The sequence below is a fragment of the Rhipicephalus sanguineus genome, chromosome 1, assembly GCF_013339695.2.
Source record: "Rhipicephalus sanguineus isolate Rsan-2018 chromosome 1, BIME_Rsan_1.4, whole genome shotgun sequence".
Classification (NCBI taxonomy): domain Eukaryota; kingdom Metazoa; phylum Arthropoda; class Arachnida; order Ixodida; family Ixodidae; genus Rhipicephalus; species Rhipicephalus sanguineus.
The window spans coordinates 201,986,960-202,004,289 of record NC_051176.1 but is presented as its reverse complement, the minus strand read 5'-3'; the positions used below and the strand labels follow the sequence as shown (position 1 = coordinate 202,004,289).

At 44.5% G+C, this 17,330-nt stretch overlaps 1 protein-coding gene across 1 annotated transcript in view; it reads left to right on the top strand.

Moving 5' to 3' along the window:
* Positions 1–17,330, top strand: part of LOC119405569 (uncharacterized) — a 91,485-nt gene that overhangs the window by 8,426 nt on the left and 65,729 nt on the right. Inside the window, exons 3-7 of the mRNA XM_037672406.2 lie at positions 4,173–4,263; positions 8,025–8,101; positions 8,267–8,381; positions 9,092–9,179; positions 10,613–10,755. Of these exons, the coding sequence (XP_037528334.1) occupies positions 4,173–4,263; positions 8,025–8,101; positions 8,267–8,381; positions 9,092–9,179; positions 10,613–10,755 (514 nt within the window). The remainder of the gene's footprint in view (positions 1–4,172; positions 4,264–8,024; positions 8,102–8,266; positions 8,382–9,091; positions 9,180–10,612; positions 10,756–17,330) is intronic.

The window sequence follows — 17,330 nt, the reverse complement described above, 5'->3', positions numbered from 1 at the left end:
GAGACGCGACCGCGTGAGCGAAGCAGGGCGCCGGGCGAAGCGCTGTCCTGCGAAAACGGAACTTTTGAACCACGCATGCCGTTCCACATGACAACGCCAAAGAGGTTCTTTTTTCCGTGAATCAAGCAGAAACGAACCAAGCAGCATTTTATTACATGTCTTGATGCACGGAAGGTTCTTTTTTTATTGCAGCTAGTTTGATTACTAGTGATTAATTGTATTCAGACTCTCCCTCGTCACTGGGATGACTTCCAAAATGTCCTACTCGTAGCGCTCATTGTGTGATACATTTAGCTTAGTTTCTCTGTAAGTAGGGCACTGCTGTTGATAATACTGCCGTTTTGGACGTCATACATTGAGCTTTCACTCTGACATAAATTGTTATTTGCCTTTAGTGTCTCTTTAAAGGAGTACTGACACGATTTTGAGACATCGCAAAAGGTATATTTTTCGTTTCTTTGGTATGCAGTGTCAATGCTCTCCACACACTGGAGTCGGAGAACACGTATAAAATATTTTAATTTGACTTTGAAGTTTTCATTGCTGAGCATGTGCAAGCCAGCCCCACTGCAATGGGCATTATCCCAACGAGTCAACACAGTTCCCCCGAGTTTGCGAGCTCTGTGTCCTGCACGCAGCCTAAATCGCAGAAATCACTGTCAGGGTCACTGGACGACAATTCACTCATCGTTGTTTATGTGCACCATGAGCAGGGACGACAGATTTGCCACTAGCACGTCGCAAGTTTCTGTATCCCCGTGATGTCATACTGCTATGAAACGTCACTGAGAAGCCAACCCCTCGAAGGTAGCGGTAATTAATATATATTCGATGAATTCCCAGGTACCGCAATGCTTGTTTTAGGTACTCGACACCAGTATTTTTATTTAGAGCAACAGTCCAAAAAAATTTTAAATTCATGTCAATAACCCTTTGCGGTCTGAAACCGTTGCCCACCTTCTGTCCGTTCTGGTCTGAAAGTAAGACTCAAAGCTCAAGTAAAAGAAGTGTGCTTACTCTTTTACAGATGGCACATAACGTAGTGAGAAAATGCATGCATGAATCAACCGTGAAAGAACTGGTCCAGTAGTGCCCAACCACAGACTGCTGCGGCCGTCTTGCGTTGTTGGGCAGGGGCCGACAACGGACCGCAAAGGGTAAACAAAGGGGGACTATTTTTTAAATATATGTTTTGATATCGTATAAAGGCATATATGCATCCGCGCGTGTGTTTGTGTTTATATATATACACATAGACACACAGTAAAAGCTCGTTAATTTGGAACATTGGATAATCCGGATGTGTTTCCTGGTCCTGTTTAACGGCATCAAACTCTCATTAATTCGGTCACAATTGGCCACAACTCGGTTAATTCGGACGATCCCTGGAGTACACGAAGCGGCGCAAATGTGTGGCGCAAAAGAGCGAAAATGGCATTAGCGGAAAACCAGAATGACGCGGTGCTGTCCATCGCTGTCTTCATCAGTTAGTTACCACGATTTTATCAACATGCGGATCCAGCACTGTGCAGTTTCGTTTTGATCCAATGCATGCGCAGTGTCACAAAACTCAAATATGGCGGAAACTGTTGAAGATGAAGAGCTTTCAACCGCAATCGGTGGGCTGGCATAAAACTCGTTTGCTACATCGTGATGAACGAACGATCAATTGCCGGCCACTTAACTGAAAAGGACTATCGCCACGTGTGTGTGGTGGCTGTGGCGGTACGTAATACGGGAGGAGTGCAGATCACGTTTCGGACTAATTAAACCCGGCAGTCTGGCGTCATGGTTGCATTGAGAATGTAGTCGAAGGGTGACAAAAATTGCGGCTTTTACCCTACTCTTATGCAAAAGAAGTGCAGGATTTACGTATTCATCAAGAAAATGAAAGTGTGTTGATGTAACGGACATTTGTTTTGTAGTTTTCTTGATACTGTAGATAATTCTGCATTCAGTTAATTCGGGCATTTTTTTCAGGTCCCGTGAATGTATATGTGTGTGTTTGTGTGTGCGCACACACACACACACACACATATGTGGCGCTAGGACAGGGAGTCATGCCGTGGCTCACACGCCATACTTTTTACATATTCCATTCCACGCGCACTTCTTTCCCCTCGGCTTCTCTTGCCATCGCTTCCTTCATACGTCACACACACACACACACATCTATATATACAAGGGTTATTCAAAAAGTAAGGGCCGTTTGGTCCCTAAATAATAAATGTTCGTTAGTAAAAGTTATTATTGGCTGGTCTAGTTTAGTACAAAACTCCTTCACTTTTCTACAGAATCACCATTAACCTCTAAGCACTTCTTGTACCACTGCACCAGCTTCTTTAGTCCCTCTGCATAGAAGTTCGCCGCCTGGAAATGCTTTGCTGTTTGAGTTGGTCGGTAAGCATTTTTAGTACTCCCCTTGCACACACTATGTGATATCCAAGCTTCTCAGTTACAATCGTGAAAATTGTAGTGCGCTGACAAGAGGAAGTTCATATCCAACAGATCACTAACATTCAGTCGTCGATCTAATCGCAATTCCTGGTCCACTTTTGAGCAGTTTCATTGGTATGGATTCTGGCCCTTCCAATCCGCTCTTCGTCGTGCACATTTGTGCGACCATTTGTGAAGTCTCGACACCATTTTCTGACCTTCGTTCACTCATTACTTCAGGTTCATAAACTAGGCACAACTCCGCATAAATTTGAGACGCTGATGATCCTTTTGAATGCAAAAATAGAATTACAGCTCGCACATTGCCGACAAGCAGACGACTACTTAGTCAGAACAATAATTTCAGTCCCTTCGCAAAGAATTAACAGATGGCACTGCACAAATAAATCTTTATTCTGATGTGTAAATAATTAAATATTAGCAAATGGCCCTTACTTCTTGAGTAGCCCTCATGTGCGCGTGTGTGTGTGTGTGTGCGTATGTGTGTTTTTGTCGTAAATGACATGCTTCATTTGCAATCATGATAATATAGGCTAAGCACAAACAATCTTCCTTCTTTCATATTTATGTTGTGCTCTTATAATTAGGCATACTGAATTAGAACATATAGTTCTTGCTGTTGCTAAGATTTTCCCCCATATATCCCACACACATACTGTAACTGAAGTCTCTCCTACCAAAGCACGTTCTGTGTGATATTGGCCACTGCAGCCATGACCTGCACCTTATATTAATGGGACACTAAAGAGAGAAAAAAATTTTCTCGTATTAGTAAATTACCCTTTCACAATATCAGAATTGCCACGCTTGTCGCGAGATGATGCTTGGTAAGCAAGAAAACACGCAAAAAGAAGGTGCAGGTGGTGCAGGTGGTGATGTCACCTTGAAGTTCCCGCACCAATTGCCATGACGTCATAGATTTTGATGGCGTCTTCTAGTGTCTGCGTGGTTCCTAATCGGTATGTATGAAGTACATTGTCCTCTGAGGGGGCCAGAGACTTAGCATACCAAGTTTCAATAAAAGGTCGTTGGGCCAGTGTGGCCGAAATGCGAATGAAAACTTTTGAAATCACTGACGTCAAGTGCAGAGATTTCGGCACAAAGTTTAAAAATGAAACTTTGATATTGATTTTCTGTTCCCTTAAGCAGCTTATGATAGTTAAATTAATGACAATGGATTTTGAGAGTATAATTTATCAGTCTAAACTGATTCATTGTTTCACTTTAGTGTCCCTCTAAGGTTAGATGAAAGCAGTGATAGGTTGACCTCATCTTGTACATAAACCAAGAAAAATAAAGGTGGTTGGCATGATGTCCACACGAGTAAACAAGCAGGCTTGTTCAGCTCATGCAAACGCTGTTAGCTCTGGTGCACCTAATTCATTGCTCAAGTATGGTATCCATTCTGAGAACCTTCACATAGTATTAGTCGCAAGGCCGGTTGCTGCCCATTAAAGAACTTAAAGAACATTATTTTTTGAGAATCCTTCAAATGTTACAGAAAACATTGGGATTAATACCCACTCACAGATGTAAAACTCAACAAATTAATTTGCAAATAAATGAAATGTGATTGCAATTAGTATAAAAGTAATTGGGGAGATAATTTGTGTCAAGCTTCCATAACATGCAGTCGCTGTCAGTTTTATATCTTCTGTTATTTATTTATTTATTTATTTATTTATTTATTTATTTATTTATTTATTTATTACTAGGATTACTTGCGTGGCAAACATGGCTTCCCTTCTATTCATGACAAGACGAAACCATCACCTGAAGCAATAAGGTGCTACGAGGAAGAAACAGGTAAGATTTTTTTAAAAAGCATTTTAGCTTTGTAATTAGCAAACCAAGATAGTTTATTATTGCACAGCTGACATGAGAAGTTCTGTCACAATCATTTTACTGCAACAGCAGTTAAGTGTTAGAAAGTGGGTTTCTCTTGTGTGTCTGTGAATCCATTTTGTTACGCTGATGATGGCCATTGTCATAATCAGTGGCACACAATGACTGGGGCACCTTGTTAACATCAGCTGCACCATTGCCATAGCATGATGAAAAAGAAGGCATCTCCACAATGGTCTCCACTGTGATTTAAATCAACACCGGTGAAGCAATCTACATTGGATCACTGGTATAGTGTTTTGCCACAAAGTTGCACCACTCCCTGATCAGTTATGACATTCCTCCATTTTTGCTTTTGCCAGGCAGTGGCTATAATGCTTACAGGTGCATCGATAGAAGTACACAGAGGAGGTTGTGACAATTTCAGAAAGTTGAAAGAAAAAGCAGACTGTAAATGAAACTTCAATGAAGCTTAAAGTGGTACTGAACCACTTTTGCAAGGTTAGTGCCATGGTACACTTTCACACATTTCTGTGACATTGCACGAACACATCATTAGAAGAAAGAAACACCGTGGGGACACATCATGCAGGATTTTTTAGCACTACAGGATATATACAATGCCCACATGGAATTTTATACTGATGGCTCAAAAACACCTGAACATACTGGAAGTGCTGTTGTATACAAACACTTGGAATTAACATATTAGACTGCCTTAATTTGCCTGTCTTCACAGCCAGAGTACAGTGGAATCTCGTTGATACGTTTTTCATGGGAACTGGAAAATAAAACATATTATACAAAAATCGTATTAACCAAAGAGGTTAAAAAAATCTGGAAAATATGCATACTCCGTGAGTAACTCAATTTTATTGAGCAGCATTGAAGTAGCTGGACGATTTGCACTGCACTTACTTCTTTTCAATGTCTAGGAGTAAATCCTTCTGAAAAGTAAAAAAAAAAGCTGGAGTTTGCTCACTCAGCTCTGCATTCACGGCGAAGCTACGAAGTGCGTCCAAGTGTTTGAGTGCATCGTTTGCTGTTTGCAGTGATCTTTTCGCTGCAAAACCGACGCTGCTGCGGCCTCAGCGACTCTGCCATGTGCAGATTGTGGACGCGGTTTGAGCTAGTATACCGGAGAATAAACTTAGGCTTTCTAGATATATCGGTGAAGACCCACTTTTGAAGTCATATTATCCAATTTCAGGCAAAAATGTGATTGTATTAAGTGCATGAAAATGCATTATTTCCAAGAGACGTTGGCCAGGAATAAAAAGAACGCATTAGGCTGAAAAACATATTATGCAGAATAGTATAAACAAGATTCCACTGTGTATGCCTTGTTTTTAGCTGTAAAGGAAAAAAAAATATCAGCAGAACATAAAAAGACAGTTGTATACAAAAATTCTCTAAGCACACTAAAGGATCTACTTAGAAAAATAGGAATGCGTATCTTTCCTTGGAGATATTTTGTAAATGCTACGAGGAGCTGATGAATGAAGCAACATAATCTATCAAGAAATGGTAGGGCAAATAACTAGCAGTAATGGCAGCATATGAACACATAAGCATTCTACTCGAAGTAGTTGAAAGAATGCTACTCCAGGATGCACAATAAACTGTGATCTAATAAACCAATTTTGCAAGAATGTAAGTCGTGAAGGAGTCGTGAAGAAGGGCGTATGGCAGGGAGACACTATCTCTTCAGTGCTATTCACCGCGTGTTTACAGGAGGTTTTCAGGGCTCTAGATTGGGGAGAATTTGGGATAAGAGTTAATGGAGAGTATCTCAGTAACCTGCGATTCGCTGATGACATTGCATTGATGAGTAACGCGAGAGACGAATTACAGCTCATGATTACTGAACTGGATACGGAAAGTAGAAGAGTAGGTCTGAAAATTAATATGCATAAAACTAAAGTAATGTGGAACGATCTTGGCAGAGAACAGCGCCATGCGATAGGTGGCGAGACACTGGAAGTTGTAAAGGAGTACGTCTACTTAGGACAGGTAGTAACCGTGGAGCCGAACCATGAGAGTGAAATAACTAGAAGAATAAGGATGGGATGGGGCTCATTCGGCAAGCATTATCAAATCATGAATGGTAGTCTACCACTATCCCTCAAGAGGAAGGTATATAACAGCTGCATCTTACCGGTACTTACCTACGGAGCAGAAACCTGGAGACTTACAAAGAGGGTTCAACTTAAATTGAGGACGACGCAGCGAGCGATGGAAAGGAAAATGATAGGTGTAACCTTAAGAGACAGGAAGAGAGCAGAGCGGGTCAGGGAACAAACGAGGGTTAAGGATATCATAGTTGAAATCAAAAAGAAGCAAAGGATATGGGCCGGGCACGTAGCATGTCGGCAGGATAATTGGTGGTCATTAAGGGTAACTGACTGGATTCCAAGAGGTGGCAAACGCGTGAGGGGGAGACAGAAAATTAGGTGGGTAGATGAGATTAAGAAGTTTGTAGGTATAACGTGGCAGCAGAAAGCACAGGACCGGGTTGATTGGCGGAACATAGGAGAGGCCTTTGCCCTGCAATGGACGTAGACAGGCTGATGATAATGATGATGATGATTAAGTCGTGCTACCACCAAGAATGTTTTATTGGGGTGATCTTATGTTGCCTGCATATAGACACAAAGACCTCACTCAGCTTTTTACTGAAAAGAGAACAGAAACAGGAATGTGAAGAAAGCAGAGAATTTCTTCTGATCAATTGCATTTTAATAGCATGTCCTGCATCTGGAAAACTAAGGCGGAATGGTTTTTGCAAATTGTAAAAAACATTAACACCTCTCCATCCACATGTAATACTAAACATGAACCGCTGGTTCGTGTTTCCCGCTGGTTTTTATCCAAAAACAAAGTTGTTTTGTACTGACAATATGGTCGGGCCTGCTCCAGCAATTTTTTGCCAGTGTGCTCCTGTCACCAAAATAAATTAAACCTGTATTGCGGCTAAAATCTATATAGCTCACTATTTTCATTAATCAAGAGTAAAATTTGGATTTGGCTCTTATGGATTGGAAAATTTCAGTTGGTCTTGAATTGGCTACGCAAACATAGTCCGAATGGCAGCGAATGAACAATATAGCAATATTTTGTGACAAAATTAACATCATCTCGTACTTTCTTCAGCGCTGTCCTTTGTTTCATGGGTATAGTGGCAAAGAGTAGACTTGAAAAGCGAGTGGTCCTTCCTGGAAACAGGCGCACTGTCCTGGACACTCCGCAGTATGTGTTGAAGGCCTCCAAAAAATGCTTCAGCTCTTCTTCCTTCTTAGCTGGTTTTATGCGTCATGTAGGATCACTTCAAGGAATACATCGATGCCCAATAACTTCATTTCCATTGTCTTCCATTTCAAATATACCATCTTGAAGCGAAAGAAGGACATGATACAGTAGCGTAAAACTTGAAAAGAAACACTGACAGGCAGGAGTAGGAAAGTTGGCCTCTTACTCTGGCCATTCTAGTTTTGCCCTAAAATATCATGTCCTTCGGTAAGTATCAACTTGCCCAAGAAAAAGCAATTGTGGAGTGAAAGCACGATGGCAAAAGCTGCTAGGTCACAAATGAAACAGATTGGATGCGGCCACGTAGGTTGTTTTGGTCATGATTGTTGACGTAGCGCAGGTTTAATGGATCGTTTTATATATAGTGAGAAAGCTTATGTTGTGATAACTTTGTCACACTAATTATATTGCAGGACTTACTATTGATAATGGAAAGTACACTGCTAAGGAGGACCATATTCTTCTCAGGAATATTTATGGCATAGCAAACGTAAGTAATCAACTCGCATAGCATGGTATATTTAAACTGTTCTGTTTCTTAAACTGTTTCTGTTCAAGCAGATATTATCTGACACCTGCCACGTTATGATAGGTTAAATTATTTTAAAAATATATATGTACTCTATATATATTTTTCCTTATCATTGCTTTGCAGTATTACAACATCCGTTATCCTTACATGATTGTGGGACACTGTGGAGATCATGACCCGGCTTTACAGAAGCAAGTAAAGGACTTGGTTAGACAAGAGAAGTTGCTGCGAATATTAGGTGATATATGTAATTTATGTGTGTGTCAGAAATTTCACTTCACTAACTAAATGTTTCTCAGAAAGTGATTTTAAAGATTTGTGTGTTGTGGTTTGTGCATGTTAGTCCAAGCATATGCACATTAAGTACTATCTCACATCTCACTGCTTGTCATGTTGAAGCCTGTGTGAAGATTGAATAAACTAAAGAATTTGGCAGTAAAGCACCCTGTTGTTATAGCTTGCCTTAATTCAACAAGTCAGCACTGCAGTTCATGGGCACCTGATATGTCATAGAAAAATCAGACTTTGTGAGCTTCTCAGGAACAAGATTGCATTCACATATGTCAACCAGAGTTCTCTTTAGTTTGTTTGAATTATGTGCATTATGATAAAACAGGCACGTAGCCAGGATTTTTTTTCGGGGGTGGCCCAAGGCCTAATTGTTCGAAAGAAAGTATTTCCATGGCAAAAATAAAACAAAAGTTGCCTGGGAAGATAGAAGGCCAGACGAATTTAGGGGGGGGGGGGGGGCCCAGGCCCCCCCCCTTGCCTACGTGCCTGTGATAAAAAAAATGACAGGACCCAGAGGCAAGAAGCAGACATTAATAATATGAAGTGCCTAATGAACCTGCATAAGTGCATATGATTACAGCGAATAGCATGAGGTACTGAATTTTTTGTGATAGAGCAGTGTCATTTATGTTTATTAAAGCATGCTATGCCTTTCAGGTAGAGGATTGCCTCGCAGGACAATTCATTCAGCCTATATGCGGGCTCGTATTTTGTTGAATCCCTTAGGCGATCCTGCAAAGGCAGTGTAAGTGTGGATCCTCATTTTATTGTTTGTTTGCTTTTCCTGTACTATACTGCTCTAAAATGCATTATTGGGCTGAAAGTGCTCCCAAGTATGCCATGTGCTGTCAGACATGAGGCAACAGTGATATGTTCAGTGCTATTCACTTTATACTGGGAGCAGGAGAGACACATTCGTTCAGCTGTCATCCACGACATGGTGCACTCTAGCGAACTCCGTTCCTAAATATAAACGTTAAACTCTCTGCTGTGGTGGTGCAGTTTGATGGGAGCAGCCTGAAAATGACAGCAAAGACCTACACCGCATTCCGCTATGCCGTGCAGGGAAACATAGCTCTTTCTTTAGGTAATGCTACCATTAAGCTACTTAAAGATAAACAATCGTACATGACTTCAAGGATGGTGTTGTGTTATAGTGCCATTTGTGGTTTTCACTGCTATACTAGAGCTAGTCATTTTGACAGTGGTGAGGCTTTTCATCGCCCTACTCATTCTTCTAAAGGATGGCCATAATAGTGTCACATCTAGTCATTGATGAAAGGGAACAATTCATTTCCAAAAAGTGGGATATTGAAAAGTGACTTGTGTTAGTAAACCTAAATATATTTCAGAATGGTCAATCGTTGGCCTAGTTGGTGCGACATCTTGCATAGGGGAGCGCGAATTTGGTTAGGAAGAAAGATCACACGACAGAAAAGACACTCACTTGCAACTGAGTTTATTCGAAAAAACTTCACACCAAGAAAGCTTATGTGCAGGCGCATTCACAACAGCCACTGTCACAAAAAATTGCCGAATCGCTGGGACATGCGGTAACAATCTAAGATATCTTAAAGGGGGTCACATATGATCAGTCTAAGCAATTAACTGCTGTGAAGGAAGCTTGCCTCCTTCATCGTCAAGTGCACCGAAGGCGCACTGATGCATGCGTCTGCTGCAATCTTAATTTGGTCCGCCTCTAGAATCTCTCTTTCACGCCTTCTCTTTGCTCTACTCATGACGTCTGCCTCCTCGAAAACTGCTGTGCACCCACACTTCCTGCAGTGCGCAGGCAGGTGTGCCCCATCATTCTGAGCCATCAGCGTAGTCGCGTGCTCTCTTAATCTATCATTAAGACATCAGCCCGTTTGGCCGATGTCTTAATGATAGATATACAGTGCTTGTCCTATCTTCTATCTTGTCTTCATTCTCTTTTGCACTCTTACTTTCATTGTGAGCGGAAGCCAAGTTGCTGTGTTCGCTGTGTTACTAAATATAGAAAGCCTGTGTATGTTTATTGATTTTAAAATACTTACAGAAATGATATTGCTTTTGACAACAAGTATGTTTTGTTCATCATAGCGAACATTGTGATTCTTCTCTACTTCGTACAGCAATTGTATTCACTGCAGAAAGAAGCATGCAGCAGCTTTGTCTTCCATGACACTTTTGTTTCAGGCTAACTCCAGAACAGAAGAAACAGGTGCTGCGCATGTATGACATGGTTGGGCCAAAATGGACAGAAATGGCACAGAAGATGGGCCTTGGAGCAGAGCAGTTGAGAAGTGCTTTTCGTTTTGTCAAGGACAAAGAAACTTTCGGTATGTGTAAGTAGCAGTAATGTAACAGAAAGACAGCAGAAAGTTCGGCTTATAAGTTTTTATGTCATGAGGGCAGTTTATTTTTTAATAACGTCAAAACGGTATTCAACAGAGCTAGTTGGTTCATAGTATGAGAGTAGAAGAATTGCTGTCTGGGCAAGTTGGAATTGGTTATGTATCTTTGAAGTGGGCGGCGCAAAAACAAGGACAAAAGAAAGGTACGACAAGAAAGGTTGTGAGAAGGCACTCTGCGGTGTGTCGTACCTTTCTTTTGTCCTTGTTTTTGCGCCGCCTGCTTCAAAGATGCATAGCATGAGAGGTAGCGACCATGGTTTGGTATTGTGCTGACAAAGTCCGGCTGGGGGGGGGGGGGGTACACTATGTAGAAAGCCAGAACAAACTTCAGTCCCGTACACTGGGGATCAACACTAGCTAAGCTTTTGCGCTTATTCCACCATTGTGGGTTTTCCACTATACCGTTGTGTGCCAGCCAGAGTGTTTTAACGACAACAAATTTTATTTAGTAAAGCAATGAACGGGCCTAGTTGGTGGCTGTCCATGTTTACACTATGTGTAATGTACATGGCGCTAACTACCAACTCGTTTAATACTGTTAGAGAAAGCACTTATACACATAGTGATTGTGGGGGGTGAGTGAGGGCGGAAGTGAAATATAAGATATGCAGGGGGGTAACACCTGTGTCAATTGTGCCTTTTTGTCACAATTTCGTATTTTTTCGTCAAGCTGTGCCAAACAGCCAGACCAACTGCAAAACTTCTCAATTGCACTAATTTCAGTGGGAAATAAAGGCTGCGTTGGCAACCTGCAGTTTGGACATTATCATGCTGTACAATCCAGTGGCATAGATGTGGTTAACTATAAACATATCTCACCACCACGGCATAGACAAGGCGAGGAGGTTCTTGGTGTTGGGTGTCCAGAAAGTTATTGCTTTTTGCTGCTGGTTGCAACACTTTTGTACATAGGCATTCGATATGAGCAAAGTTGAATGCCAATTTAAACTGGGAGCTTCCCATAAAAGGCATTGACAGTGTGCCGCTGGTGTGTACAATGGAAACATTGACCATTTGACAGGCACTGCAAATGTTAATGGGGGACATTGTCATTGTTTGCACTGTGTGCTAGAGCCCTGTTCAACAGATTGCTTTGTAGAAGTAACAAAGGTCAAGCGCACAAATTATGTCATATGTACAGTAAAATCTTGTTAACACGTACCATTTTTACGTGTATTAAAAGCTAAAATGTAGTTCAGGTGAGCATATTCGCTGGCTGCTGAAGCCATACTGGTTTGTCCTATAAAAGTTATCTGCTCCCCCCCAACTCGATGTGAGGCTGGCCCTGCAATATGCTGCAAAAGGCTTTCTGCCTCTTCGGGAAAAGGAGATTGGTCGGCTAAAGATCTTGTCTTCGGCTTGAGTGCAGTGACCTCTTTACTGATAAGCACAGGAAAAATGTGAAGGCATGATGGCATGATGGCGGGCACCAATTAGCACACCAGTGCGACTTATCTCCAACAACCCTATCACAATAAGCATCTCCAGACATGTCTGCTTGGAAATGCGTGTGGATAGCGCTGTCAGTATTGCTGTAAACGTACTACATGCATTTAATAGGCGACAACCTAACATGCCGTTTGCTGCTGCCTCCTTGGGCAGGACCACCAAGTGCACTGCAGCAACGCAGAGTGTGTATTTCTTGTGGTAATGAAAGCAGCTATGTAGTTGTCTTCTAGTCGTATGCAAGAACAATTTTGTCTTAGTACTTGTGCCTAGTGTAGCCAGATGCTGCTCAGGCGGAAGAGCTGTTTGGTATGCAATTAAGTTTGGGCTAGTAATGTTCTAGGCTAGTCAGTTGCTACTCAGTGATAACAGTACTTCGGAATTCAAAGAAAAATATTGGTTGCAGTTTTTATACCATTCCTTTTGCTTTATGTTTCTTTGCTTGGTCCTGTAACTTCTCTAAGCACATACACCATCCTGATTTGCAGGTTGGTATAAATTCACCACGTCGTGTCGGTTTCAGCCGTATTCATTGGTCATTTTTGCAGGACCTTGCCACTGAAGCTAAAGCATGATTGCGCCTAAGTTGAATGGTTTGCACATCTTTTTCCTTTCTGTTCCAAGAGTAAGATTGATTTGTTAAACTGCTCTAAAGTTGGGATTTGATGCTCCAAATACTGTTTCGCCTGTTGCATTCCTGGATATGACAAGGTCTTGACATGTGATGATACGGTCAGCCAGAACACCGCCATGCTGATCCACCACGTCATAACATCATGACCTTGTCATATCTTATGTTTCGCTCTTGCCCCCCCCCCGCGTGCACGCACACACGCACATACACAATCATCATGTATATAAGCATGTTCTCCAACATTATAAAAGGAGTTGGTAGTTTGTGCCAAGTGCGTCTACTTTTCGTTCTCTTATGTTACTTCTTTAGTTCTTTCGTCAGTGTAACAGAAAGAGCAAGGCAGGACAATCATTGAAGGTAAACATTAGACAGAAGTCTGTCTGGTTGGGTAAGTAAACTGAGATAACTGATATTTATTCTCCAACCAAAGTTACGAAGACACGTAAAAACCCGACGTTTCGGAACCAGCTCGGTTCCTTCCTCAGGGGGGACTGCGGCGGCTTGGCAGCGGCCTCTTTAAGGCACTCCCGCGGCGGTTAACGACCCCACGCATTACCGAGGAGCGTAGCCCATGCGCATACACCGGGGGGAGAGTTCCGAGTGAACGGTTGATATTTTGAGTGGTCCTCTGTATATGCCACGACTCCAGTAGTAACCTCCTCCTCCACTTGGTTTCACTTTCGAGGATGGCGGTTCCGTCGAAGTCTATTCTGTGGTCAAACGTCTCTGCGTGCTCGGCGACGGCGCTGCGTTCTTTGTTGAGTTTACGGACGTCGTTGACGTGTTGCCTAATCCGTTCGGGGAAGTTTTTGGTCTCGCCGATGTATGACGAGGGGCAGTCGGCACACGGTATTTTGTAAACGACGCCGGGCGCCCTGTCTTTTGTTGGTCGGTCTTTCGGGCGGGGAAGGAAGCGACCCAGCGTGCATGAAGGCACGTGCGCGATGTGCACGCCTTCTTTCCTAAATATCCGAGCCAACGCCTCGCTGGCTCCCTGGACGTATGGGACCGACACGCGTTTTGGAGAGCTGTTCGTCAATGCTGGCTGGGGGTCGCGTAACCTCTTTTTCTCTGCGCGGCGGGCGACGGATCGAATGAAATTTCTGGGATAACCGTTTTTTTCTGAGGTCCGCAATTACGCGGGCCTCTTCTTTCCGGCGTTCCGTGTCAGTGGAGCATATCTTTTTGGCTCTCTGAAGTAATGTGGACACAACGGAGGCCTTGTGGGTGGAGGGATGGGACGAATCGTATTGAAGGTACCGGCCGGTGTGCGTCGGCTTCCTGTAAACGGAGAACTCCAAGTCACTGCCCCTTCTTGCCACCTGGACGTCGAGAAAGGGGAGGGTGCGGTCGCGTTCACACTCGACCGTGAACTGTATGGCTGGGTGGACGGAATTTAGGTGCAGTCTGAAGTTTTCAATTTCAGATGTCTTCACGACACAAAAGCAATCGTCCACGTAGCGAAGAAAGAGCTTGGGTCGCGGCGAGAAGGAGCCAAGTGCTTCCCTTTCTATGTGTTCCATGGTCAGGTTTGCCATTGTGACGGAGATGGAGGCTCCCATTGCGGTTCCACTGTTTTGCCTGAAGATTGTTCCTTTGTAGGAAAAATACGTGCTGGACAGGCAGAATTCCAGTAGGCGGCAGAGTTCGTCAACAGTGAGTGGGGTCCTTTGACTCAAGCCATCGTCACCCTCAAGAGCAGCACGGGCACAGGATACAGATAAGGGTACCGGCACATTGGTGAACAAAGATACGACGTCGAACGAGACCAGGCTCTCGTCTTCGTCGATGCTCACCTCTGATGCTAGCTGCACGAAATGGCTGGAGTCGCGGACATGAGTTGGGGTATTCCGGGTGAGAGGGGCGATGATTCGGTGCAGGAAGCTTGAAAGGGCTCGGCATGGAGAGGAAGTGAAGTCGACGATCGGTCGGAGGGGGGCGCCAGGCTTGTGAATTTTGGGGAGTCCGTAGAAACCCGGTGCGGAGCCGTTGCGGCAGATTAGACTTAGGTAGAGTGCTTTTAATTGTGGGTGGTGCTTGAAAATTTCGGAGAGTAGCTTGTTTAGCTGAGTCTGAGTTTGCTTCGTCGGATCCTTTTTTAGCTGCGTATATGCGTCACCCTCTAAAAGGGCCGAAATCTTCCGGTCATAGTCCCGGCTGTCCAACACCACCGTTGAGTTGCCCTTGTCAGCAGGGAGGATGACAATGCTCTGATCTTGTCGGAGTTCCCGAAGGGCTTTGCTCTCTTCTGCAGTCAAGTTCTTTTTCCCTTGTGACGGCAATTTCGAAAGGATTCCAATTGATTTTAGTCTAATTTCTTCTCTGGCGCTTGGCCTCACACTCTGGACGGCTTCCTCTACAGCCGCGACGACTTTCGATAAACGGGGCGTCGTTGACACGTTATACCCGTGTCCCTTTGCCAGAACAGAAGTTTCCCGATTAGTGAGTGGGCGGGATGACAAATTGGTGACAAACCTGGGATTTGGGTTGCCTTGGGGCGAACCCCGGTCCAACAGGTGAGAAAGTTTCCTATCCTGCGCGGTCCGATGCCTGTCTGCAGACGACGCCGCCACGGAGTCCGCGAATGCGTCGATCGGAGGCATCAATCCAGGGATGCGGTGCTGAAGTTTACGCTTGGCGAAGAACAGGTCTAATTCCTTTTTCCGTAGAGAGGCGTTGATTTCGTGCAGGCGGGCGTTGACCAGCCGTTGTTCTGCTCTCATGACGATTTCCATACCTTCGGGGGTCGAGACAGGGCGTTTCAGGCGTAGGCTTTGAGGGACGACTTTCCTATCTTTGCAGGTGCGATTGAAGTCCAGATGAGTTTTGAAGACTGATATTCCCTCCTTGATGCGTATGTAGCGCTTGACTAGCTGCATGGTATCGCGGCCGAAGTCCTGGCTGATTGAATTGAAGGTAAACATTAGACAGAAGTCTGTCTGGTTGGGTAAGTAAACTGAGATAACTGATATTTATTCTCCAACCAAAGTTACGAAGACACGTAAAAACCCGACGTTTCGGAACCAGCTCGGTTCCTTCCTCAGGGGGGACTGCGGCGGCTTGGCAGCGGCCTCTTTAAGGCACTCCCGCGGCGGTTAACGACGTCCAGGTGGCAAGAAGGGGCAGTGACTTGGAGTTCTCCGTTTACAGGAAGCCGACGCACACCGGCCGGTACCTTCAATACGATTCGTCCCATCCCTCCACCCACAAGGCCTCCGTTGTGTCCACATTACTTCAGAGAGCCAAAAAGATATGCTCCACTGACACGGAACGCCGGAAAGAAGAGGCCCGCGTAATTGCGGACCTCAGAAAAAACGGTTATCCCAGAAATTTCATTCGATCCGTCGCCCGCCGCGCAGAGAAAAAGAGGTTACGCGACCCCCAGCCAGCATTGACGAACAGCTCTCCAAAACGCGTGTCGGTCCCATACGTCCAGGGAGCCAGCGAGGCGTTGGCTCGGATATTTAGGAAAGAAGGCGTGCACATCGCGCACGTGCCTTCATGCACGCTGGGTCGCTTCCTTCCCCGCCCGAAAGACCGACCAACAAAAGACAGGGCGCCCGGCGTCGTTTACAAAATACCGTGTGCCGACTGCCCCTCGTCATACATCGGCGAGACCAAAAACTTCCCCGAACGGATTAGGCAACACGTCAACGACGTCCGTAAACTCAACAAAGAACGCAGCGCCGTCGCCGAGCACGCAGAGACGTTTGACCACAGAATAGACTTCGACGGAACCGCCATCCTCGAAAGTGAAACCAAGTGGAGGAGGAGGTTACTACTGGAGTCGTGGCATATACAGAGGACCACTCAAAATATCAACCGTTCACTCGGAACTCTCCCCCCGGTGTATGCGCATGGGCTACGCTCCTCGGTAATGCGTGGGGTCGTTAACCGCCGCGGGAGTGCCTTAAAGAGGCCGCTGCCAAGCCGCCGCAGTCCCCCCTGAGGAAGGAACCGAGCTGGTTCCGAAACGTCGGGTTTTTACGTGTCTTCGTAACTTTGGTTGGAGAATAAATATCAGTTATCTCAGTTTACTTACCCAACCAGACAGACTTCTGTCTAATGTTTACCTTCAATTCAATCAGCCAGGACTTCGGCCGCGATACCATGCAGCTAGTCAAGCGCTACATACGCATCAAGGAGGGAATATCAGTCTTCAAAACTCATCTGGACTTCAATCGCACCTGCAAAGATAGGAAAGTCGTCCCTCAAAGCCTACGCCTGAAACGCCCTGTCTCGACCCCCGAAGGTATGGAAATCGTCATGAGAGCAGAACAACGGCTGGTCAACGCCCGCCTGCACGAAATCAACGCCTCTCTACGGAAAAAGGAATTAGACCTGTTCTTCGCCAAGCGTAAACTTCAGCACCGCATCCCTGGATTGATGCCTCCGATCGACGCATTCGCGGACTCCGTGG